Source organism: Chenopodium album, chromosome 1, assembly GCF_948465745.1.
Source record: "Chenopodium album chromosome 1, dcCheAlbu1.1, whole genome shotgun sequence".
In the NCBI taxonomy this organism is placed as follows: domain Eukaryota; kingdom Viridiplantae; phylum Streptophyta; class Magnoliopsida; order Caryophyllales; family Amaranthaceae; genus Chenopodium; species Chenopodium album.
The window spans coordinates 10322363-10349111 of NC_137834.1; the positions used below are offsets into that span (position 1 = coordinate 10322363).

The following is a 26749-nucleotide window of genomic DNA, read 5'->3' on the forward strand; positions in this document are numbered from 1 at the left end:
CACATAAGGCTCAAATCGGGCCCAGTTTAGTAAATTGGCCTTAATTTCCTCAATATTCATCGGAATTGGGCTTATAATATATTGTTGGAAAGCTCTTGTCAAGCCCATCCAACTACACTACTATTGGACCCATATCATGTACCAACCAAACTGGATTGGCTGTTTTCTTAAAATAAGTTTTCAAAAACAGAGAGAAGAGAAAAGAAATTAAAACTGTCCGCAACACTAGACTTTCCACACATTCACTCCTTTCGATTATGATTCGACGTGAAAGGTACTCATCACTGGGTTCGGTTTTGGGGAGACACAAATGGGTGTCTACAGGCACCTACAAAGAACATCAATCAGGCGAGAGTGTACCTAAAGCATCATGAAAAAGTAAATAAATAGTAAAAAGTCGTACCGCGATGATCCAGTTCCGGACATGTGTAGTAGACATATCCACATGGCGGCCAGCAGGAAGGTAGTAAAGTAACGCCCTACCACCTTTGTTAGGGGAGAACGTCCCTGACAACAACATCAGCGCAAAGATGCGCACCCGCTGCTGTCAGGTGGTCGCATCGTCTGCTGCCAGCGTCGAGTGGCAAATTCCCCTAGCACTAAACTTAGTCGTCTCGACCTCAGCTCGGGCCCGAATAGCGATCAGCCCCAACAGCTCCTCGACCTCCGTAGAAAAGACGTCGATTCCACTGTCGAACGGCAATGGCACAGAGTTGAACTTCAGTCCTATAATGAGAATGAAGTCCGTAGGGGTGACCATCATCTCGCCCTAAGGGAAATGGAAAGTGTTGGTGGTGTCCCAGAAGAACTCCACCAAAGCACGCACTATATGGTGACCCCCACTAGAGGCAACCATAGCCTTGGAGGTCTCAAACAAGGTAGTCAGTCCGCAAGACTCCCATAGGAGTCTCGTCTCTAGATCCCTGGCGATGTACATCTTGTACAAATCGCCCAAACCATCACAGCCGGAACCGTGATAGCGCGTCCTCCCGACCGTGATGCCCCGTCTCACCCTCTTAGAAATGTGGTGGATAGGGGCGAAGAACAGGGTCCGCTCATCCCACTCGGAAAGTCGACCAAGCCAAGTGGAAGGTGTGACGTCATCCTCTACGAGCTCATGCTCCCGTCGGGTGTTTCGGGACCGTGAACTCGAGCCTCGCTGTCTAGCCATACTACATTGTGCAAAATCATCATAAACTAAGGTTCTATAGTATCTAAGGTTCGCCTAGGCGCATGATACTATGTTCGCAAAAAGCAGAGTACGTAGTACTAAAATAGAGCACAAATTCAAATTGAGCATAACGGCATTTTTCAAGCAATCACACAATTTCTTGCAACACTATAGTAATTATTGTGAAAAATTGGACAAGAATTGCTAGCAAAAACACCAAGAACAAGTCACATTGTTCTTCACGACCTTAGGAGGTCCAACAATGGCAAATTTCCCATTTCTTCACCAAATTGAATCAAACAAGTCTCAAATTACTCCCAAGGCAATATATAAACATAATCAAGCAATTTCATGGCGTAAAATTTGATAAACAAAGCGAATTAAGCATTTTTAATTTCCAATTTACATGAAATTCTTGAATAAACATGCCAAATATTCATAAAAACTGATGTGAGTTTGAAGAAAACTTACATAGATTGGGAAAATAGATGAAAAGAGCTTTAATTTGCAATGAATTTGAGTGAATTCGGTTAAGAAACGAGCAAGAACCGAGCAATTGAAGTTCTGCGGTTTTTCGAGCAGTTTCGCGACGAGCAAGCATCAAAATGAAGAGGAAAGGGTTATTTAAGGAAATTCTCGTGCTGGCGCCAAGCCCTAAGCATTGGCATCAAAAATTAGGCTTGGCGTTAAGGCTAATTGTGTGGCGCTGATGGTTTTCAGCGGCGCTAGAACGCCCAGCCACTTAATGAGGTTGTTCTACCTTTCTGCAACATATTTTTGGGTTCCTTGGTACGCCAGTTAGCCCCTCTAAGAAATTTGACATGATTTATTAATCGGCTTGATTACGTAAAGTGATCGACCTGATGAAAGATCGTCTCACTTAGCTTAAAGCGCCTAAACATTGGCTCATTAACAAAAAAAGTCACCGACATATAGGTTCAAAAGCGAAAAAAGGCACTGACGTACAGGTTCAAAGCAACAGAAGCGCCGACGTACAGGCATAGCAGAAGCAAAGTTCAGGCGAAATTTTAAAGATCGACAAGCGTGGGTCTTCGGTAATTTCCTTTGGAAAATTATCGCATCAAATGAGGATGACTTCAAGCGAGGATATCTTCGATGGCATTCCCTAGCTTGTGGAGTGTTTTCACAAACAGCTGAAGGTGATTTCAAGAGAAATAATCTTCTATGATATTCCCTTGGATGTGGAATATTATCATAGCGGAGGAGGATCGTTTCAGGCGAAGCATTATTCTAATTTGGAAGCAGTTACGGGCGTAGCGATTTTCAAGCAGGATGGCATTCTCTAGCTTGTAGGAGGTCATCAAAACAACAAGGATACAGCAACAATCGGTTACCTTTAGAGACGTATGCTCGGCGGTGCAAGATACGCGTTTCTTAACTCTTTTATTTGTTTAACTAACGCTAGTTTTGCAGGTATCGGCGTTACAAGAGTGGTTTAGGATCATAGAACGTTCTGAATCATTCTCCGTCCCTATCGATACTTTGACTTTTGTTTTCGAAACTTGCGTTTCTCCAAACTCATTCAAAGTGGGGATTTTGTTGATACCCATTTGTGTCTCCCCAAAACCAAACCCGGTGATGAGTACCTTTCGCGTCGAATCATAATCGAATGAAGCGAAAGTGTGGAAAGTTTAGTGTTGCGGATAATTTTAATTTCTTTTCTTTTCTCCCTGTTTTTGAAAACTTATTTTAAGAAAACAGCCAATCCACTTTGGTTGGTCCATGATATGGGTCCAATAATAGTGTAGTTGGATGGGGCTTGAAGAGCTTTCCAACGATATATTATAAGCCCAATTTCGATGAATATTGAGGAAATTATGGCCAATTAACTAAATTGGGCCCTGTTTGAGCCTTATATACGGCCCAATGATCTAGGGGAGGGCCTAATATGATTTATCATTCCTAATGAAATTAGGAATGGTTTTATTCTTCTAGATTTTTCTAGAAGGTTCTTTTCATTCCTAATTCAACCAGCATTGATAAATTGACTTTTGTTGACTTTTCAGAGTTTTAATCAAAATCAAATAGCATTTTCGAGGAAATTATATGATTTTATCCTCCAGTACGGCAAACTTATCTGATTTTCGAAAACGCGTTGAAAACAGGCTTGGCACCTGACTCTAGGCATTGGCGCCTGGCGCTAATGTTGGTGCCTAGCGCTAGTCAGCCAGGGTTTGCGCCAACTCTGTTTTTTGTGCGTCAGAATCTGTTTTGTTTATTTTATCTTTTTGGCTGATTTTTCTCTATAAATAACGTCGTAAAAACTCCGTTTTCATTCACCAATTATCATCAACAATCAGTTTTAAATAGCATTTGCCTACAATCAGTTTTCATTCATTAATTCTCTTAATTCCCTTAATCATTCATATTTCTTTCTTTCCTTTTCTCTAAACTTTGTTTTCACGTACAAAATTCCGCATTCGCAAGATCTAGACACACCTATCCATATTCAAAGTTGCCTTCGCCTTAGACGTGAAAGGTTTAATTTCTGAGGGTTTGGTCCCAAATCTCTATTTCAAATATTTAATTTAATTGTTTTGTTTATTATTTTCCTTAAAGTTACTAATGTGTGTATTTTTTTATTAGAAAGAGGTACGAAGCATCAAAGTAAGTGCTTTAATGGTTTTAATTGATGCTATGATGTAGAAATCATGTTTATATTGTTGTTATGATATTCCTAGTATCATGTCTAGGGTAATTTTAATATTAAATATGATTTCTATGATGCCTTTTATTCTCTTCCTAATATTTATAATTGTTAGTATCATAATAGGGTTAAAGATTTGATTTTTATAGCTTAGTGACATGCTAGGGTTTGTTATTAATCTCGTTAGTATCATGCCTAGGATCTTGCTATTATTCTGCCTCAATATTAAAACGAACATGATCATTATTATAATTGTTATAATTAACGTTGATTATGATTATTATTATTATTATTATTATTTTGATGATGATTATTATAATTCATGTTTATTCTAATGATTGATTATTTATTATATTGCTTGATATTTATTTTTATTGCTTGATCACGCCTTTTATGCATGTTTAAAGGGAATTGGTACTTGTAACCATGCTTAATAAGATAATTAATAATCCTGTTTAGGGTTAATGTGATTATAATTCAAGTGATCGCCAATAATAGTTTTATTTGTGCATTAATATTCAACCAACATAGATAAACAGGTTTAGGGTTAATCCTATTGATTGCATGTTAATCAGAAAGCGCACATGAATACGATCAGAATAAAGTAGAGGCCTATTATTAGGGCAGGTTCAATCTCTTTTAGGTTGGATTTGTACCTTCATCCCCGAACCCTTATTTGGTTCTAGACCTTATAGAGTTGACGATCTCTTGGATCGTTAAGGGGTGTAACCTTCATCCATGAACGGTTTACAAGTGCTTAAAACTTGTTGGCGACTCTTTTGCTCTATCTTCTTCCCTTTTGGACGCCATCGTACTTTAATGTATGATCACAGTGGGGTTCAAGCTAGGGGTTTAATGCTTGAAATAATCCCTACACCACCACTACTATTAATGGTAGTGTGTGCTCGGTGGTCGAGGTGACCATCTTTTTTGAGGAACGCCAGAATCAATTAGGCACATCCAATTTTAGGAGGATTCCGAATGTATCCCGCGCTTTATTTGCTAACTCGATCCTTGGAGCGGACGAGTTACCGACTTCTTTGCCCCGCTCTCCTCCTCGAACGGTCGCAGGTGAATCTGACCAAAATAGGCTCGATCAGTCATTGCACCACCACCGTATTCTATTTGGCCAAAGTCAGCCACAGTCCTTGGAGGCTGCTTGTGCACAATACCAAAATTAACTAGGCTCCTCTAACGCGGCCGGGCGAAATCCTCCTCCCCTCTTCTCTCAACATATCTGGTCGGCCAAACCTAGAACTGGCAAAGTAATCGCTGAGCCGACTGACTCCCCCTCGTAAAGTTCCATCTAAAAGTCACGATTTTGGGATCGGGGAAAAAGACAAGGGAAAGGCCCATTTAGTGCCCGAGGAACCAGGATTGGCCGAACTAAGGCAAGGCTCGGTTGGAGGGATTTTCGCTAAGGCGGACGAGATGGAAAGGGTCTTGTCCCTAGACTTTGGTTCGGCAAGGGCCAACAAGCCGAAAATACTGCCGTCGAGGCAGAGAAAGAGGAAAATGACTTCAACAGCCCCTACGGCTGCATGATTGGGGACGTAGCCGTGGGGTACCTCAATGAACGGTTTGAGGAATGGAGGGAGTTCCTCATGCTGGGGAAGGGCTTTCGGATAAGTCCTCCTCGGACCTTAGGATCCGTTGCTGCCTCTGACAACCCTAGGGTTGTCCGCAGAGGCTTTAATGTATATAAGGCATCCTTAGAGGTTTGCCTCCGCTTCCCCCTTCACCCATTCGTCCATGAGCTGTTGGACAAATATCAAATTGCCATGGTCCAGCTTGCGCCGAACAGCTGGGCTAATATTTTTGGATACTTGGTGACATGTCTAAGGATAAGTTTCACCCCCAACTTCCTAGTCTTCTGCGCCATGCACAACATGGTGAAGCTAGATGCCGATTTGGATAGGTGGTTTGTCTTGAGCACCCGGCCAGAGTATATGGTATGCTTGCACAAGCCGTCTAAGTGGCACGATTGGAAGTAGAGGTTCTACCTCATAAAGACGGGAGATAAGGAGTTCAACAAAAAAAATGAACAACTTCAACTCCTCTCCCGTTCAGCTTGGACGAGGGGATCGGCGACGGACTCGCCCCCCAATTCATCCGGACCATGTTGACCAGCTTGACTATTTTTGAAGGTCAAGCGAAATCTCGAGGGGTGCGCCAAGTACCTGTTATTCCGAGGTGGATCCCCTTAGTGAACTGGATAAGGGATCCCCTGTTTATTGAGGATATGGACGTTCGACTCCCTGGATCTTTTCTGACTGGAGCCGAACGGAAGGTCATCCGGGACACTATTCATAAGGCCGTCCCGGCCGAGATGTAGGACAAGTTCTGAGGGATCCATGATGGGCACCTTGGTCCAATGATCAACAACTGTGTTGAGGTATAACTTCAGTCCTTTGTCAAATACTTAGCCATTTTTTTTACTCATTTTATAATTATCTTTTTTATTCGTCCATAGCTTCTCCTTAGGCTCTTTGCCTTCCAAGACTGGCATCCTCGCCTGCGGCGTGAGATTCAAGCGAAGTGGGACAACCTCAAACGTCTCCAAAACGAGAACACTGGCTTGCTGGCCATGGAGAAACTCAATCATCAGGAAACCATAAATGCCTTTTTTGAGAACGCTACGCGGCATACTAAGGACATCGTCAAGATTAGCGATACTCTCAAACTGGAGAGGCTAGACAACGAGCTCTCACTAAGGAAAGGGACGATGCGATCAGCTTGGCAACCAGCCGACAAGAAACGGTCGAAGCCTCTAAGAAGCTTAGGTCCGAGCTAGAGACCAACAGGGAGGCTTTGAACACAACTCTCTAGGCTGCGGACAAGAGCAACCAAGAGGTCGAGCAGCTGAGTAAGGAGATAGAGGAGTTGAAAATTCAGCTAAGTGCCCCAAGGCCAATTCCTCCAGCCGACGTCGTCCGCTTTGATCAGTCGGCCCTCACTCGCATCAAGAATTGCTTTGAGGATGCCTTTGCCATTATGATGGATCCAGACGAGCTTGCTTATTATTATGAGCGGTTCACCAGAAGGCTAGACTTCCTCACCATGAGGGAAGAGTGTGAGGTTATAGGTCTGCCCTTCTCTCCTTTTTTGGAAACTCCTGGCTCAAGCGATGGCGAAGCCAATGGAGACAATGAAGAGGCGGTCGAGGATGGGGCCCCCCAAGCTAACAGTGCGACAAATGCCGAGGCAGCCAATGCTGAGGTGTCCAATGCTGATGGTGGTGGCGATGATACGGCCGAGTGAGGAGCTCTATTCTACAGCTCTTTTTAAGCTTTATATGCTTAAATTTCTTTTTTTTTTTTCTGCTTTCACTGAACAATTTTTTATTACCGCCTGTTTGGAGCGATCTTTTGTAAAGATATTTTGCCGCCTTCTGAGCGGTTTTTAATTATGCTTAATCTGTCGCCTTCGGAGCGGTCTTCTGCATTTTCATACTTAGAAAATTTATGCATTTTTTTATATGCTATGCTTAATGCTTTTGTGTATGAATACTGGGGGTATTCCCCTTTATTCGGCGTTTGCCTAGTCCAAATACCGAGTGGTTTTATCAACTTAGTAGATTTTATACCTTGAAGGGTATGACTTCTAGTGAGTTAATCAAATCATATATAATGATTGACCTTCAACTAGGTGAACGTCGAATCAACTTTAGGTATATGGCCGTTGTAATGGATTTTGTTGAGTTGTCTGTTGAAACTATCGCTCGGACGGACCCAAGAAATTCAAAGTATAATTTCAACTTGTAAATTCCTATTAATTGGGCTCGTTTTCCTAGGGAAGTCTTTGCCCCATACGGGCAACTTGTGCCTTAGACAAATTTTTGACTTTCCTTTTGGTCTCTTGTTTGACCCTAAGGGACTGAATAGTTAGACTGGACCTTAGGCTATTTGGTCGAGTGGTTGATTGGTCAAGTGGATAAACAGAGTATGCCATTGCTACACATTGTAGTCGGCATAATTTGGTACAATTGATCTTACGGCCGAGTGATTTTACTTATATTACCCTTTATTAGAATACTACTCGGCCATTGTAAGGTTGATGGCCGAGTAGCCTTGATAGGAGAGCTTTCAATTAGCATTTCACTCGGCCTATGCAGTTTGCCCTTTCTGTTAGGTGCATCATCGTTCGATTTTTTGCGGCCGAGCCAATCTTATTTATTGGACTATCATTGAGTTTCTACTCGACCTGCACTTCATGCCTTATTTTGAGAAGACCGAGTTGCTATGTTGGAGCAACACTAGTTTCTCTTTTCAGGCGGCTGTTGCACCTCTGCCGACTAGCATTGCTATGAGCCACCTTGTTATTAAATCTATTCGGCATTGCTATGAGCCGCCTAAAAAATCCGGATGTCCCATGGTGGATCCGCCTAAAATTTCTGGATCCACCATAGAACATACGGGAATTTCAAGCGGAAGTAGGGATCCGCCTGAAATTTCCGGATATTCCAATGTTGACCGGAAATTTTAGGCAGATCCACCTTGGTACATCCGGATTTTTCAGGCGGATGTCCCTTTTCCAAGTTTTTGTTTTTATTATTATTTTTTAATATTAATTAAGTTTTTTTTTTTTTTTTTTTTTTTTTTTTGCGAATGTGATTGTTATTATTGTTAATATATGTAATTATTATTGTTGATTAAGTTTTTGATAATAAATGTAATTATTATTGTTTTATATTAATATGATTAGATGTAATATGATTATTTTTTGTAACATTATTATTATTATTATTATTATTATTATTATTATTATTATTATTATTATTATTATTATTATTATTATTATTATTATTATTATTATTATTATTATTATTATTAGTATTATTATTATTATTATTATTATTCATTTTTATTATTGTTGTTGTTGTTGTTGTTGTTGTTGTTATTCTTATTATTAATTAGTAGAAATATAATTATTATAAATATTATTATTATTATTATTATTATTATTATTATTATTATTATTATTATTATATCTCAAAAACAAAAGTCATACAACCTACAATAAATTAGTGGGAAGCCAAGATACAATATGGGCCCCATTCCTCTAGCTATAGCAAAGTCTACCCTAGTAAAAATATGAGTTGCAGCACGTGCTCCAATGTCTTGCGTTGTCGAGAACCTCTGAATTCGCTTAAGCAACGCAACAACCTCCTTCTCTAATTCACCAAACAAAGAAAAGGAGAAGGGAATGAACCCATATCCAATCGCCTGACAACGAGCCTCATACTTAACCCGCTTCCAATGAACTGCATCAGCCACAACCCGTCCAGGAATAAAGTCAGATAGCCCTGACTGTGTCAAAGGAGAAGATCCTGTCAAATCTACACAGACATCACGACCACGATCCCCAAGAATAAAGTAACACATCAGCAGGTCCGAGGGCCTCGTCGTATTATTGTTATTATTATTAATTTTAATTATTTTTACATTATTATTGTTTTGTAATTCTTGTTATTATTGTTGTTGGTGGTGGTGGTGATTATTGTTGTTGCTATTATGATTGTTGTTGGTGGTGGTGGTGATTATTGTTGTTGATATTATGATTGTTGTTATTAGTATTAGTTATTAATGTTAATAATATTATTAGTTGCAATATTGTTTTATAAATATTATTATTAATATTATTAAAAATAACATAATGACATAAACCATTGTTTTGTTTAATTTGTATAGGATATGGAATCTGAAGACGGCGGTGACGGTGTGAATTATAGTGGGAATTTCGTCACGGATACATTGTTTCCAACATTTGACGATGCAGTTACATGGGCTGATGGTGTTTCCATAAATTTGGGATTTAATTTGGTGAAATCGTCTTATAACAAAACAGAAGATGGTTCACCGTATAGATATTTGCGATGTGATCGGTCACGGAGGAGCAAGCCGAGAGATTTGGAGAACGCGATACGGAAAGACACAAAAGCTAATGGTTGTCCATTCTACATCAAGATATATTATGAAGTCAGCACTGACTATTGGAAGATCTGAGCAAAAAATGATCACACCGGGACACATAACCACCCAATGATTGTGTACCAAGAGGGTCACCGTAAAGTGAGCGGATTGAGTCCGGGTGCAAAACAGGTTGTGCGTGACATTACAAAGTCCAAGGTTGCGCCCCATAACATCATGGAAACTATTGCAGAGCAATTTCCTGATGATCATCCCAACATCCGACACATTTACAATTGCCGGAATGACTTCAGGATGGAGATGTCCGAAGAAAGAGGAGTTGTTCAGCAATTTCTTCATCTGGCAAGATATAGTAAGTACATTTAATGGGTTATGACTGATGATCTCGACGTTTGCAACATGCATCTATGGTGCACCCAATCATGGTCAACATTACTCTGCACATACCCACATGTCATAGGTATGGATTCTACTTACAAGAACAATCTATATGGGATGTCGTTCTTTGAGGTAGTAGGTGTGACACCGACAAAGAAGAATTTTCTACTTGGTTATGTTTTCATGCGCAACGAGTGCATGGCTATCTATCAATGGGTGTTGTAGAGATTAAGGGAGTTGATTGGGTTTGATAAAGAGCCATCTGTATTTTTGTAAGACCGTGAACTTGGGCTATGTGGGGCTTTGAGAGAACTGTTTCCAGGGACGTCACATTTACTCTGTACATGGCACATCAACAAAGGTGTGGAGGCTAAGGTGACGAAGATGTTCAAAAACAAGAAGGTTGGTGAAAGTTTTAAAAATGGCAAATGGAACAAAATCATGAATGCAACAACCCAGGCGGAGTATGATCATGCTCTAGCTACCATGAAAGTGAGGTGGGAAAGATATCCGGTAGTGATTCAGTATGTTGAGAGAACATGGCTTTGTCATAAGGAGAAATTTGTGACATATTGGACGAACCAGGTTCTTCACTTTGGTAATACCACCAATTGTAGAGTTGAGAGCCAACATTCAGCAGTGAAAATGTGGTTTGAATCATCCACAGGTTAGTTGTTTTACTGTATTAGTTGTTGTTGTTATTACGTAATTGTAATTATAATAAAAAAAAATTAAAATGTATTTACTAATTTGAATCAATGGCAGGTTCTTTGGATATCGATGGGCCCGAGTCCATAGTCACATCGGTAATCGAATCATACAAATTCGTAATGAGTTGGAGGCATCAAGGTCTAAAATTGGTCAGATAAACAGACAATTGCCACTGTCACGTATAAATGGCAAAGTGTCTCAACATTTCTTGAAAGAACTTTATGACAAGAAGAAAAGGATGCGGTATTTGAGTTACCAGATTTATGAACGTTGTGGATGTGCTATGTGTGTGACCCATAGTGTTCCATGTGCTTGCTAGATATATGATTCGATAGTTGCACAGACAAGCTTGTATAGCAGTCAAATTCATTCTTTCTGGAAGACATTGGTTACTGGTGATGGTGTTACCATTAAGGAAGTGGTTAATGATTCGACCGAGGAGGCTGCACATTTTTGATCCCTAATTGATGAAGTAATGGAAAGTGATCCGGCTGTACGTCAAAATGTATCGCAAATCGTTGAAGAGGGGCTACATCCGGATCATACACACCTTGAAGAACCACATGTGAACCTCAACGTTCGTGGTCGATGGAGGAACATTGACACCAGGCGTGATCGAAGTTATTTCGAGCATGTGAATCGTCAATACACGGTGGTGACCAACAACCAGGTAATATTAAAAGTCTATTGATTTTAAAAATTATGCTTGTAGCTTTACTAATAATTTATCTTTTAATTATGTGCAGTAGATCCGTGTGACATTAGTCAATGCAGGTATTTGAACCTGCTTCCAAGCCCATGTTGCCGTACGTTACGTCTTGGTAGGATGTCATTGGTGATGGGAACTGTGGCTTTTGTTGTGTCACCGACTTCTTCTTTGGCTATGGTTTGACGCTCGGGAAACAATAGCGAATAAGATCACTGGTCATCCTGATTTATACGAACGGATTTACGGGCTTGAACAACTTTGTATGAACGTAGAGCGTATTCGATGGAATGGTGGGGCTGTCGGGGAGCGGCATTGGATGGTTACAATTCAACATTTATTTCCTATTGCTACGTACTTCAACGCAAGGGTGATTTGTCTCGCGGTAGGCCTAGTATCAACTTGCTACTACCCATGCATCACAGTCTTATCGCTGAGGGCATGCAATGGGGTCCGGACACCGAGTCGAGAGTTCGTGATTACTACAGTTTGTGGATCACATTTCATCCGTCTTGACCTTGTACCTGATTCACCTCTCCCGCCGATCGCCGGTTGGTGGAAAGAACATGTGGGATGCATTAGTTAGGTAGTTTGTAATGTACATTCACTGACTTTGAACATTTATAAGAAAAGTAGAATTATAAATATAATTTTTAATGTGCTTGTTTTTAAGTTAGTTAAAATCTAACATGACATGCAACAAAACATAAAAACTAAAAGTGTCCAGTTTTCACATTACATGACAAATAAAATAAAAAAAAAAATCAGTTCAAACAAGTAATTAAAACCACTAACACGACTTCAATCAAATTAATTTAAAGCCCCATTTTTTACTTCCAATCAAATACAAGCTGCTCAGTTATTGTCCGAGTCTCACTCGACATGTGAGGATACTCAGCCAGTGCTCTTTGGTGAATCTCCATAGACCGACCAATCCACTGCAAATCAAACAATAACATAGTATATACACAACAATTAGTAGAAGTCATTCTTAATATTATAATAAGCATAGAGACTTACATAATCAGTATTAGTCCGCTCAGGTAGGTTGCTTGTAGCTCCTGCATCTTGAGATACCCGCGGGTGAGAAAAAATGTACAGCCACTGCATGTAACCAGGCGCAATCAAAGGAGCTGCAACACTAAGCCTTGTGAGGGTACCTAAAACTACACTCCAAGATACCCCGGGGACAAACATCTTCCACATCACATCTGTCATCTCGGTCGGGAAGTCTACCCGGTACATCTTCAAGTTAGTCGGCCTCTTGGCCTTCTCTGGCCTGATGATCTCACGGGGAATGCCTTGCACGAAACCAAGTTGTCGCACCACTCTATCAGGAATGTACGGCTCAATGATGTTACGGTACTGGATGCAACTAATGAATAAAGTGGGGGGCACTCCTAATGCAGGATCAACTCCGTACGGTAGCCAGTGCACCTCACGGTCAGTCAGCGCATCAATTCTTGTACGAAAAAGATAACAGGCGCTCCAAGTTCTTGCTAGGACATCCCGCTCCAACTTCCCAAGCAGACGCACAAGGCATAAGAAGGTCTCGGGTCAAGGTACTCTACTGTGGCCGAAAGCAAGGAAAGTACTGTGAGGTTTAATGCCTTATAATGCTTGTCACCTTCTTGAGGTAAGTCTTTGTCAGAAAAAGTGATCAAGTTGATAGGACTAGGGAGATCACTCGTAAGGAAGTTAACCAACCCCTCAGGAGTGGTGTCAGAATCTATCCCTATCTTATCTAAGGCATTCATCACTGTCAACCTATGCTCTTGAGATGTTGCTAGAAGCTTCCATACATTCATTTCAACCTTGGTTTTCTTGAACTGTTTGACAATATCATTGTCTTCTATGATAGGTATGGGGACTTGTTGTGTAGTTGGTATAGGTTGTGTCAAAATAGGAGGTTGCATTCTCCCGGATCTTGTGAGGACGTCTATAGATGAATCTTCTTCAACCCAGAAGTCATCCATGGCATATGACACTGAAGGTGGAAGTCCTACCATGTCTTTTAAGTAGACATCTTCTTCATCACTGTCCCAAACTCCATTAATGCTTATGTCTTCCTCTTGTGGAATTTGGACTAGCTTTTTGTCATCAATCATTTTCAGAATTAAATCTTTAAATTTAATATAGTTTTCAATAGTGTGACCCCCTAATTGATGGTATTGATAGTAGAACCTATCTGTCCTTTTTAATGATTCAAATGGTCTTGGTTCGAGAGGTTTGACCTCGCCACTCTCGGAGAGCATATTGAACATTTTAGCATATGGAATCCCAATTGGAGTATAGAGTCTATTACTCTTCTTGGGTTTGTCAATTACTTGTAGAGAGAAGGGTTTCTTCTTTGTGGATGGGAACTTGTCACATTTTCTCTGAAGTTTTTCTAATTGTTTCTTCGCAACTTCGAGAGCTTCACGCAGCAAGTTTGATCCCTCCAACATGGACAGTGTAAGCAATTGTATATCCTCTTTACTTGCTAGTTAAGGAAAGTCATCCATGGCATTGAAAAAGATCTCCTCCTCTTCTTCAATAGCATGGATTTCTTCGATAGGTTTGATGAAAGATGAGGGATCATCCTCGTTTTCCTCATCAGAGATGGCTAAGGAGTGAGCGAGAGGTGCACTATCAATGCTCGGCTTCTTACTGGCAAGAGGCAATGGCAGTTTGTTGTTGTCGATTAAATCTTGGATAGCTTACTAAAGCTTCCAACAATTTTCGGTAAGATTGCCCCTACCTTGGTGATACTGTTAGCAGCTTCCGGCCACTGTTGGAGTTACTGTTAGCAGCTTTCAGCTTAGCCAGGTCGTCTTCAATATTGATTCCAATGTCATAGACGGCCTTGAAGGTATGGAGATTATTCTGGTATTTGAGATGCTTGGAGTACTTCTCTTAAAGGCTTTTTATGAATAACCTCACAGATTCTTTTTTCACTTAGCACCTCAATCATCTTAGCGGAGGTTTCTCTCCATTTGTTGAAGAAAGAGATGAAACCTTCATTCTCCTTCTGTTTGAGGATTTCAAGTTCCCTATAGCCAGTTTCAAATTGAATGTTGCACTTGTATCTATCAATGAAAGCATTTACTATAGACTCCCAAGTAGAGGTTCTTTCTTTCTCAAGAGAAAAGAACCATTGTTGGCAAACGGTTTCGAGAGATAGGGAGAACAAAGAGGGAAACACCTTCTTGTCAATACCCTTGATACTCATTATTGTTTCAAAGGCTCTTAGGTGAAAATAAGGGTTGTCAGTCGCTTTGAATTTCGGGATGTCGTTGGCATTGAATTTCTGCGGAAGAAGATCCTTGTCCACCGAGACCCCTTGTGAGCTAATTCCTTTAAACTTATAGTCACTTGACAGTTTGCACAGACTCTCTTGCATGAGGTCCATCTGTTGTTGCTTCAAAGGATCATCGATCTTGAGGGTTAAAACCTTTAACGCCTCAGTCACAATAATTAATTGGTTCCTGAGCTCATTAACTTCCTCTTGAGTTGCCATTATTGTCTTAGCTTTCCTTTTACGAGTGATCTGTTTGTCGAAAAGTTGGACTTGAATAAAAAGGTTGTCTTTGATCAAATGCCCTTCCTTTCTTGACACTACTAGAAAACAACCAAATTACGACGGAAATTTTCCATCGGAAAACCCGTTTCCGACGAAAATCCGTCGGAACTGGTTGTCGCAATATACTGTGTCGGAAAAAAGCACTTTTCCGACGAAAATTCCGTCGGAACCGCTTTTCCGTCAGAAACCAGTCCGTCTGAAGAGGTTTTCGGGCCTGAGAAAGTCCGTCGGAATTTTCCGACAAACTGTATTCCGCCGGAAAATTCCGACGAACATTCGCCGGAAAATTCTCTAAAAACACAAAAAAAAAAAAAGCCTACCCCCACCACCAGTCACCACCGCACAGCACCAACCCCCACCATCCCACATACTCGTACCACCGCACAGCACCAGCCCCACACCAGCCCACCAAAACCTCCACCAGAACCCTAAAAGATCTGATTCCTCACCTAACCCACGCCCACCCAAACCAAACCCATATCTACAACCCTTACCCTTACAAATTCGGCCAAACCCCCCAACCTAAGAAAGCCACCCCATCACCCACCTAAAAACCACCACTGTGGCCACCGAAAACCACCGTCACCACCAAAAATTAACAAAAAAAATTGAAGAAAAAAAATTAATATCCTTAACAATTACCCAAAAAACCCAAACTCCAACAACAACCACCTTCCACCACCAAAAATTAACAAAAAAAATTAAAGAAAAAAATTTAATATCCTTAACCATTACCCACAAAACCCAAACTCCAACAACAACCACCTTCCACCACCAGAAATTGTAAAAAAAATCCAATAAAACAACAATAAAAAAAAAATAAATAAAATAAAAAATAAAAAAAAAACAAAATTGAAAAAAAAGATACATACCGACCACACAAATCGAGAACCTTCAAATTAGGTTTAAGAGACCAAATTCGACCATAGAAACTCTATATCTAGAGTTTTCATGGTTGAGTTTGACCCGAAAACCTTTGTTTTAAGCATGAAGAGAGAGAATAAGGGCGAAAAAGATGAATACTGTTGTTGATGTTGATGCCGGCGATGGTGTTGTTGATGTTGATGTTGGTGTTGCTGTTGTTGTTCGTTGTTGATGTCGGTGGTTAGTGTTGGCTATGGTGGGAGATCAAAGCTTAGTGCTGGTGGTTAGTGCTGGTGTTGTTCGTTGTTGATCCAAAGGGATTTCAACCTCTTTATCAAAGCTTCGAGCGTCTCTCCACTTCCAAAGCCACCAGCAAGTTACCACAAAGATCAGGTTCCAATCATCTCTGTCATAATACCCCTTCCAAGTCAGATTTTTTAAAATCCAATCTTTAAGAGGTTTCTGAAATTCGAGGTCCTCCACCTTTGCTCCAACTTTTTTCCACACCGCAATAGCAGCTGGGCAAGATCTCATAATGTGTTCAACATTTTCTTCAACATATCCACAAACTTTGCATCTAGGATCCGGTGTCAAATGTCTTAAGAATCGGGCTGCATTGGTCATTAAACGCTCACGATAAGCCAACCAAAAGAAGAATCGCATTCTTTGGGGAGCTTTAATTTTCCATATTATCTTCCAAGGAGTCACATTTTCTGTCTCAATATCATCCTCATGTCTCACAATAGCCAGAGCAGACTTCAAAGTGAATCCCCCCGTAGGTGAACCATTCCAATAAATACTATCTATGGCTTCTTCATCTTCTATCAATTCATGAGCTTGAATTTTATCAAGTATCTCCTGAGGCAAATAATCAGCAAAGACTTCAAACTTCCACCCTCGATTGCTGTCCCATATATCTTGAACTCTGAAGTCCATAATTTCCTCTGGCAGCTCTCCAATTGTGTCTTCAACTAGAGGTCTTTTCGTTGCCCACCTATGAAACCAAAACGAAGTGTCTTTACCATTACCCACTGCCGAACTGATGCCCTTTTTCAGAATATCAATGTGCTCCATAATGCCTTTCCAAGCATTTGAAGCATCACCTTTACTCTTAAACATGTCCACATCGCATCTTCCTTCACAATACTTGTGCCTTAGGACCCTCGACCATAAAGAATTGGGCTCTGCCAACACTTTCCAACCCAACTTTGACATAAATGCAGCATTCGATTGTCGCATTGATCTCAAACCCAAACCTCCATCACAATTCTGCTTAGTCACTTCATTCCAAGAGACTAAATGAATCTTCCTTTTTTCATTTGTGCTTCCCCACACGAAGGCTATTGTTTTTTTATCAATCATATCACATATGCCACGAGGGATTCTAGCTGACTGCATCGCATAAGTTGGTATCGATGAGATACAAGCTTGAGCTAAAGTTGTCCTACCAGCTATAGACAACGTCTTGGATTGCCATCCGCCCAACTTTGCATTTATTTGTCTACCAAAAACTGATATGTGGCTTTGGTTACCCTTGCGTTCAAAGTCGGAACTCCCAAATAAGTCCCAAAGTCTTTTGTGCTCTCCATATTGAGCTCCACACAAATTGCATCTCTGGCATCAAAATTGGTGTTTGGAGAGAAGTAAATTCTAGATTTGTCATTACTTACTCTGCTCCCCGAGGCACCAAAAAAATCATCCAAGCATTTCTTCATAACCCTAGATTTATATTGTTCCATAATGATACAAAGGAGGATAATTGATATCCACAAATATTTCATAACAATAATCACAAAAATCATGTTAACAATAACATACTAATAATAATAATCATAAAAATCATAAAAATAACAATAATAATAATTATTATATTTATTCACGAAAAAAAAACAGCAAATTGGGACTTCTGCCCAAAAATTCCAGAAGACCCTTGGAGGATCCGTCTGGAATTTCCGGATCCTCCAAGGTTTTTCCGAAAATTTCAAACGGATCTTGACTTCCGCCTTGAAATTCCGGAAAAACCAAGGAGGATCCGGAAATTCCAGGCGGATCCTTTTCCGGATCCTCCAAGGGTCTTCCGGAATTTTTGGGCGGAAGTCCCAATTTCAATATTTATTATTTTTTTTTTTTCAAAAACTTTTACATGTTCGTCGCCGCCTCCAACACCGCTGCCGCCTAACCCACGACCACCGTTAGTCACCCTAAATCGCCCCGGATCAGCCATCTTGTTCTTCAAGTGGTGGTTGTAAGGTGGTTGTTTTTTTTTTCTTTTGAGATTTAAATTTCAAAAAAAAAAAAAAAAAAAAAAAAAAAAAAAAAAAAAAAAAACAGATTTTAAATTTCTAGAGAGATAAAATGAGAGTGAATGAGGTTAGAGAGTGAAATGTGTAACTCGTGAGTAGAAACTCCGTAATTATATGCTAGAGTTAAAAAAGGAGATTCCTTATAAAAATGGGAGCGTTAGTATGTAATTTGCAAGAGACCTTTAACACCCAATTGAATTGGCTCAAATGAGTGAAATCTAACCAACACTTGTTTCAAAAAATATCTAACTGACACAGCGACACTAACTTATTCAATTATTGGCTTCAAAAAAAAAAAACAAAACAAAACAACTCGTGAAAGTGTAAAACTAGTGCATGATAAAGACGTTATCAAATTGTAGCTTTATATTTCTTTCAAGAAATTGTAGCTTTATACTAATCTAGTTTTGTGCCCGTGTGATGCCCGGGTTGTTTATTGAATTTTAAGATATATTTTTAATCTATATGTCAAATTTTAAAACATATTATTGATACAAAATTAGTTAGAAATTGATGTATTTTTGTGGCGATTTAAACTTGTAGACATGTAATGACTACTAATAATAATATTGGTGAAAAATACATTTTGACCCGTAACCTGAAATAATGACCCTGCGTAAAATGACTAGTAACCCGACCTGATTTACAAGTCTACACACAGTAATAAAATTATATTAGACTGTAAAGTATATTATTTTAATTGATTATAATATATTATAAACAATGGATGTGGTACATTTTGAGCTAATTCCTTAGCTCCAGAAAAATATTATGATACAAAAAATAAATTTATATAATAATTATGAGAGTTATAATCTAATTATTTTTTCAATAAAATTATAATTCAATTTGTACTTTATTAAAAAATAAAATTCTATGATAAAAATATTGGTACTTTAAAAATAAAACTCTAAATTAACAATTTTATCCTAAAATTCTATCCAAATTTGATTGAAATAAAATTCTAAACTAACTTTTTTATCTTACAAATTGAATTCTATATAACTCTATCATACATGGCACGACACTTGGCGAAAAGTTGGGACGCCAAGTGTCACTACCTCGTCGTCTGGCTAAAAGTTTAGCTTTATATATTAGTTATATGATTGGAATGATTATGTTCTGATATTGGGCCCCAACTAATCTTTCCTTTAGCTAAAAGTGTTGGTATAATTCTTCTTCACAATTTATTTTTTTATTTTTTAGAAAACAGATGCACCATAATTTCAAAGTTACATTAAAAGTAATTTTTATTAACAGAGTAAGGAGAAGTGATTTCATTCAATAATACTCTCTCTATCTCTAAATATTTTTTCACATTGAAAATTTTGTAAAAAACCACTTTTTAAATCTTATTGTTTGCATATAACCACTTTTTAAAAAAAATGTTGCAATAGACCATCAATTTTAAAATTTTTGTAGTAACAAATTTTAAAATTTTGTTGAAAAATAATGAGAAATAAGGTTTGAAAGGTAAAGTCATGATAGTATATTGAAAAAGATAAAACCCCAATCATTTTCACAAAAAAAGGCTAAAGTTAAAAAAAATAATTAAAATAAAATTAAAATAAAAAAAAATGTAAAGAATCTAGGAAATTTTGTGCAGATAGGGTCACTTGTGAACAACTACCCTAAAGATAGGTTCATTTGTGAACAACTACCCATTTTTTTTTAATTTCTTTACAACTACCAGCAAGTTTGGAAAAGTTTGGGTAGCATTATCCACTAACGTTTTTCGTCCAATTAAAACGTTATTTTGGCCCAATTTTTCACTTTTTTCAATTACAATGGCCAATTAATGCTAAAATAAGCAAAATTCCCAATTCAATTAAACCCTCAAACCTTAGAAATCAAAATCCCCAAATAATACTAAACTCATGAACCCTAAATGAATTCTAGTTAAAACCCTAATTAGGTTAATTAAGGTAAATTAAAACCTTTATACAAATTGGGAGAGTTAATTGGGTGGCAAAAGTGAAAGAAATAACGTCTTAATTGGACGGAAAATGTTAATGAGTAGTGCTACCAAAACGTTTTCAAACTTGTGGGTAGTTTTAAACATATAAAAAAAAAAGGGTAGTTGTTCACAAATAACCCTATCTTTAGGGTAGTTCTACACAAAATTTCCAAGAATCTACTCGTAATCATAATTTAAGTTGGAAAAAGTGAAATGGGAAAAACATTTAGGAGCACCAAAACTGTTAAATGGGAATAACATTTGGGGACGGAAGAAGTAATAGCCATAAAAGTTTATAAAGTTATCATGTATAGTACAAAAGTCATTATTTTTATAAGGACATTTTGTAAAAAATTACCTTATAAAGCACTTTTTTTGCAAGAAACTACCTAATAAAAAAAATATTGTACGAAACTACCTTAAAAAAGGATAAATGTTGTAAGAGACTACCATTGGTCGGAAAGTCGTCGTTGACTTTCCGTTTCCGGCGTTAACCACATCACGTGCCAATCAGGTGACTTTTAATTCACTTTTTCCCTCCTTTTTTCTTAATTGACACGTGGGGTGGTCAACGCCGAAAAATAAAAATCAACAATGATTTTTCGACCAAAGGTAGTCTCTTACAACATTGACCCTTTTATAAGGTAGTTTCTTGCAACATTTTTTTTATTAGGTAATTTCCCGCATAAAAAATTGTTTTACAGATAGTTTATCACAAAATATCCTTTTTAATAATAATTTTATCCTACAAAAAACTTATAATGTATTAGATTAATTTACGAGCGACGTTTAACACCCAATTGAATTGGCTCAAATGAGTAAAATCTAACCAACACTTGTTTCAAAAAATATCTAACCGACACAGCGACACTAACTTATTTAATTATTGGCTTAAAAAAAACAAAACAAAACAAAACAAAACTTATTCAATTATTGGCAGGTGAAATGGTGAAACTCGTGAAAGTGTAAAACTAGTGCATGATAAAGTAAGACATTATCAAATTGTAGCTTTATATTTCGAAAAAAAAAAAAATTAGAACAAACTAAAATGGGCAGTAGCATTATAGTGAAGAAATCAACCATGGTGTGCCCTGCTAAAGAGACTCCAAAAGGCAGTCTTTGGCTCTCAAAGATCGACATGATAATACGCACACCTTACTCACACACTAATGTTCTCTTATTCTATCCTCCCAACAATAATAAACCTTTTGATCCCAACATTTTCAAGGAGGCTCTTAGTAAAGCTCTAGTGCCATTCTACCCAATGGCAGGGAGGTTAAAATTTAACCATGAAAACGAAAGGTACGAGATCGATTGCAATGCTAAGGGGGCCTTATTTATCGAGGCGGAATCAACAAAAGCTCTTGCCGAGTATGGGGATTACTTAAACCCGAATTCGCCACTCAAGAAGTTGGTTTTTCCTAAATGCGACTACTCGGGAGGGCTCTCGTCATTCCCTCTACTACTATTGCAAATCACTTACTTCAAATGCGGTAGTTTATGCCTTAGCTTTCAACCACATCACCATGTAGCCGATGGAGCTTCCCATTTTCACTTCTTCAACTCATGGGCTAGATTGGCTAGGGGTTTGGACCTTAGTGTCTATCCTGTTCATGATAGGGCTACTTACCTTGCTCCTCGCAACCCCCCTCAAGTTAAGTTTCGGCACCTCGAGTATGAGCCATCCTTACCCCCTTTAATCCCAATGGGCTTATCAGGTGATTGTATACTTCTTATACTTCATTCGTTTTTATTCGATACATCACTTTTTATAAACAAAAGTTTCAATTTAGATATATCACCTTCCCTTTTAGTCACTCTCTCAATGAATAGATTATTAATATTTAATTGTTATAACTTTTACTGATTGATAATTAATGATATTATCGGTCAAAGTTTTGCACTCACATATGTATTGTGTACATGAGAAACATTTCACTAAAAAGGAATACAACAACCCTATTCCCATATAATTGGAATAAAAATAATTAAAATAATAAAAATAATCAAACACGGGTTAAAGTGATATAATGACGTCATAGTTGGGTTTAATAGGGGTTTAATAGTAATCGCAACATCTTAAAATTTTTTGCGGTGATAATTCACAACTTTTTTAATTTGCGGTAGTAATTTACAAAGTAGTATTAACTTGCAATAGTAATTAACAAATTTTTCTAACCCCAAAATTGATGTGATTAAGAGTTTGATTGAAGCTCCCTACCATGGTTGTGGTTGAATTTCAGGTGGGTATGTTTGAAATGGGTTTGAATTTGACAGTGTTGGTGACGGTGGAGGAGTTGGTTGGGGTTTTTGGGCAAAGGTGTTGGTTGGGATTCCGTTGATGGTGGCCATGATGGGGGGCTTCGGACGTGGTACGAGGGTGGTTGTTGAGGCTTTAGGGTGGTGCTGTTGTTTTTTTTTAAAGAAAAAAAAAATTAATAAGAATTATCATTTTTTTTTTCTGAAAGCAATAAGAAGTATCATTTTTTTTTCTGAAAGCAATAAGAAGTATCATTTAATTAATAAGAAAATTGTAAAAAAAAAAAACAATTTACCAATCACTAAGTGACATGTGTCACACTAACTTATTAAGCCGATCACCAACCGGTTACGTCCTATTTATGAAAGATGCATGTCAAAGGTCGTTTTATTAGGGAATAATCAAAATATCGTTTTATTTTTAGAAGATCAAGCAAAGGTCATAATATTCTTGACAATTTTTCGTAATTGAAAATATTAATAGTTATATTCAACATTCACATATGTGCCCATTTAAAGTGAAACACTTAAATAAGTCGTGACAAAAATAATTGAATTATTTCACTAAAAAAAGACTACAACACCCCCCTATTCCCATAAAATTGAAATGAATAAAAAAATTAAAATATATTAATCTACAGTGAAAAAAGAAAGATGATTAATCAATCATCACATAAAAGGAAAAAAGTAGTGACAATTAAAATATTACTCCTTCCGTCCCATTTTTACATTCCTATTTGTAAAATTAAACCGGAATTAAGAAACTTGGAATAAAACAAATATCAATAAAACAAAGTATAATAATGGGAACTACAAGACATTAATTGATGTCTTTGAGTAAAACAAAGATAGAATAATTTTTTAACGCTACGCATGTCATCAATCCTTTGAAAAGAAAAAATGACCAATAACATTTTTTGATAGAAAAAAAAAAGAACCATTTATATTCATCTAAATTGATGCACATGGATTCTGAAAATAAGAGTGATAAAATAGAGAAAACATTAATTACAAAACAGAAAAATAGGGATAATTTGGAATATTTGGTAAAAATTTACTTACTAAAAAAGGAAAGTAGAAAGGTAATTTTGAAATATCCAAAAAGGAAAGCAGGAATGTAAAATAGGGATGAAGGGAGTAATAGTTAAAATTCTACATCGGAATACGTGCCCATTAAAAGTGAAACACTTAAATAAGTACTACATGAAAAAAAAAAAAGGGAGAATACGCTTTAATAATCCCAACTATGGTCAATTTACTTTTAATAATCCCAATTAAGGTTTGTTATCTAATAATCTTAACAATGGGGTATGTTTGCCTCCAATAACCCCAACCGGTCAATGACTTGTTATAACATGTGACCATAACACGTGTCAACACGTGATGATTGGTCCAAATTAAAAAAAAAAAAAAAACATTTAAAAAAAAAAGAAAAAATTCCTCCAAAACCATTGCACAGGAGCCGTCACCTCCACCGCTGCTAAACCCTAATCTCCACCAGAAAACGGCTAACCCCCATTAACCACCAAAATCGGTCGGCCGACACTCGATCTACTACCCATTAAACCCACTTCTGACCTCCAAAACCACCAACATAACCTACTTCGACCCTAAAACCACCAACCTACAATTTGAACCCACCGCCAAAACCCTCAAAACCATATCTACAACTTGAAGCCGCACAAAATACAGCCCTCCTCCTTTCCTCCACCGCTGAAATGGCCGATTTCGAGGGTGGGAAAAGGGAGGAGGGGCGATTTTTTGCGGCGGAAGAAGGAGAGGGCGATTGATTTCGAGGGATTGGTTGGTGATTTTAGGGTCGAGGTGGGCTGGGTTTGTGGTTTTAGGGGTCGGCGGTGGGTTAGGTAAGGTGCTATAAAGGGTCGATCGACCGATTTTTGGTGGTTAGGGGAGTGGTCGGCCATTTTCCGACGAGGTAGGGGGAGGGGTTTGGGTTTGGCAGTGGTGGGAGGTTGGCTGAGAATTTTTTTTATTTTTTTTTTTATTTTTTGGACCAATCATGTATTGACTCGTGGCTATTTAAACCCAAAAAAAAAAAAAAAAAAAAAAAAAAAAAAAAAAAAAAAAAAGAGAACTCTTTCAGCAGGTTACCAATCATCGGGACTATTCTAGGAAAGCATACCCAATAGTTAGGATTATTAGATAATAAACTTTAGTTAGGATCATTAAAATTAAATCGCCCATAGTCCGATTATTAAAGTATATTTTTTCAAAAAAAAATTAAATTAATTTTATTTGCACAAAAATATAAGGTGTATGTTATATAGCAATTAGTGTTAGGCCTGAGTGATGTCCCGAGTTATTGTATTATATCCATGATAAAAATCTACATTAATATTTAATTATTAAATACATGTAATATGGTAATTTTGTGGCTAACACGTTGGAATTTAAACTTGAGATCATGGCTTCAAATCTTGAAAGAACCATATTATTAGACATTGAGTAAAAATCGAATTAAATGAGGAGAATGTTATGTGACATCTAAACTTCTTTTTAACGCCTTGAGGAGAGCGTCACGTGGAACCTACACTTCTGTAGGAACGTCTTTTAATATATAGTATAGATAGATATGGAACATGTCACATAACTACAAGATACTAATTGTATTTTATGAAACAATTGACAAGAATAATCCCAACTTTGTCTCATCCGCTCAAAATAATCCCAATTTTAGATTATTTTCTAATAATCCGAACTTTGAAATTAATTTGCTTCCAACGGTCCCAACCGGTTATCCAAATTGTTATAACAAGTTATTTGACACGTGTACTTCATATAGATAACAACCGGTCCTAATCGGTTATCTTAATTTTGTTTCCATAACATTCATTGTTTGATCAGGTGAGATGGTAACAACCGAGTGTACCTTGAAGCTGACTAAAGACCAAGTTAACACCTTAAAATTACAAGTAACATCTCATCAAGAAGTAACAAATTACAAGCTAAGTACATTTGAGGTTCAAGCCGGGCATGTGTGGCGCAGTGTATGCATGGCGCGTGGATTAGCAAATGATCAAGACGTCAAACTTTACATCGTAGTAAACGGACGGTCAAGAATGAAAGATATGGGACTACCAAAAGGTTATTGTGGTAATATCATTTTATATGCAACTTGTTTAGCAAAGGCAGGAGATATCAAGTGCAAACCATTAAGGTACACCACGAGTAAAATTCATGAGGCAATTAAAAAATTTGATGACATTGAATATATAAAGTCAAATATTGATTATTTGGAATCACTTCCTAATGTAATGGATATTGTTCGAGGGTCACAAACAACTACATGTCCTAATTTCACAATAAATTCTTGGGCTAATTTGCCTTTATATGAAGGTGATTTTGGATGGGGTGGACCCATGTTTACGGGCATTAATGCAATCAAGTATGAAGGCCAATCTTACATTACACCAAGCTCAAATAGGGATGGTAGTTTTTCAGTCACCCTCAAGCTTTTCTCTACTCATATGGAGGCTTTTAAGGAGTACTTCTACAACATTATTAGTAGCAAATTTTGACCATTCTTGGAATAACACCTTTTATGGATGTAGGTTCATCCAAAGGTTTTTTTTTTTTTTTAGAGAGCCATAAAGGTGGGGTTGAGAATCGATCTCAGCCAGAATCTCCTAAAATTGAAAGAGAAGCTCTAACGACTTGAGCTATTCCTCACACTTTTGTGTGTGTGTGTGTGGGGGGGGGGGGGGGGGGCTCATTTTAAGATTCTAAAGTGACCAAGTAATATAAAATGAGTAAAATATATATGTGATGGGTGCACTTTACAAACGTGTGTAAGTAAATTTTTATTCTTGAAAGGCTCTTGTATGATTTCTCTTATATATGCACAAGTTAAACGGTGTGTTTCCCCTCTACATGTCGAGCTTTTAGCTTTCAGTTCAACTCTAATAAGTTCAGTTCAGTTCAGCTCAGCTTAGTTCAGTCAATGAGAACAGACCCTAAGGGTATGTTTCGATTTACTGAAAATAACTAAACTGATTAGGGCTGAATTGAACTAAACTAAACTTAGTAGAGATGAAATGAATTGTTTATGAGAGAAGAGAATTTGGAATTGAAGTGATTGGAGCTGAATTGAACTGAAATTAAGCTAAACAGTACATGCCTTAAGTGGGTAAGAAACTAAGAATTGAACCTCAAAGCTGTTCTTCAAAGTATATTATTTATATCTAATTAAACCACAAGCTTTTATATGTCTATGTTAAAG

The 26749-nt window shown here is 37.8% G+C and overlaps 1 protein-coding gene across 1 annotated transcript; it reads left to right on the top strand.

Moving 5' to 3' along the window:
* The first annotated feature begins 21195 nt into the window (after nt 1-21195).
* Nucleotides 21196-26107, top strand: LOC145560996 (anthranilate N-benzoyltransferase protein 2-like). Its single transcript, XM_081621826.1, has 2 exons — nt 21196-21968; nt 25375-26107. Exons 1-2 carry the CDS (start codon nt 21299-21301, stop codon nt 26046-26048), a joined length of 1344 nt encoding a protein of 447 aa, XP_081477952.1. The 5' UTR covers nt 21196-21298; the 3' UTR covers nt 26049-26107.
* The last annotated feature ends 642 nt before the right edge of the window (nt 26108-26749 follow it).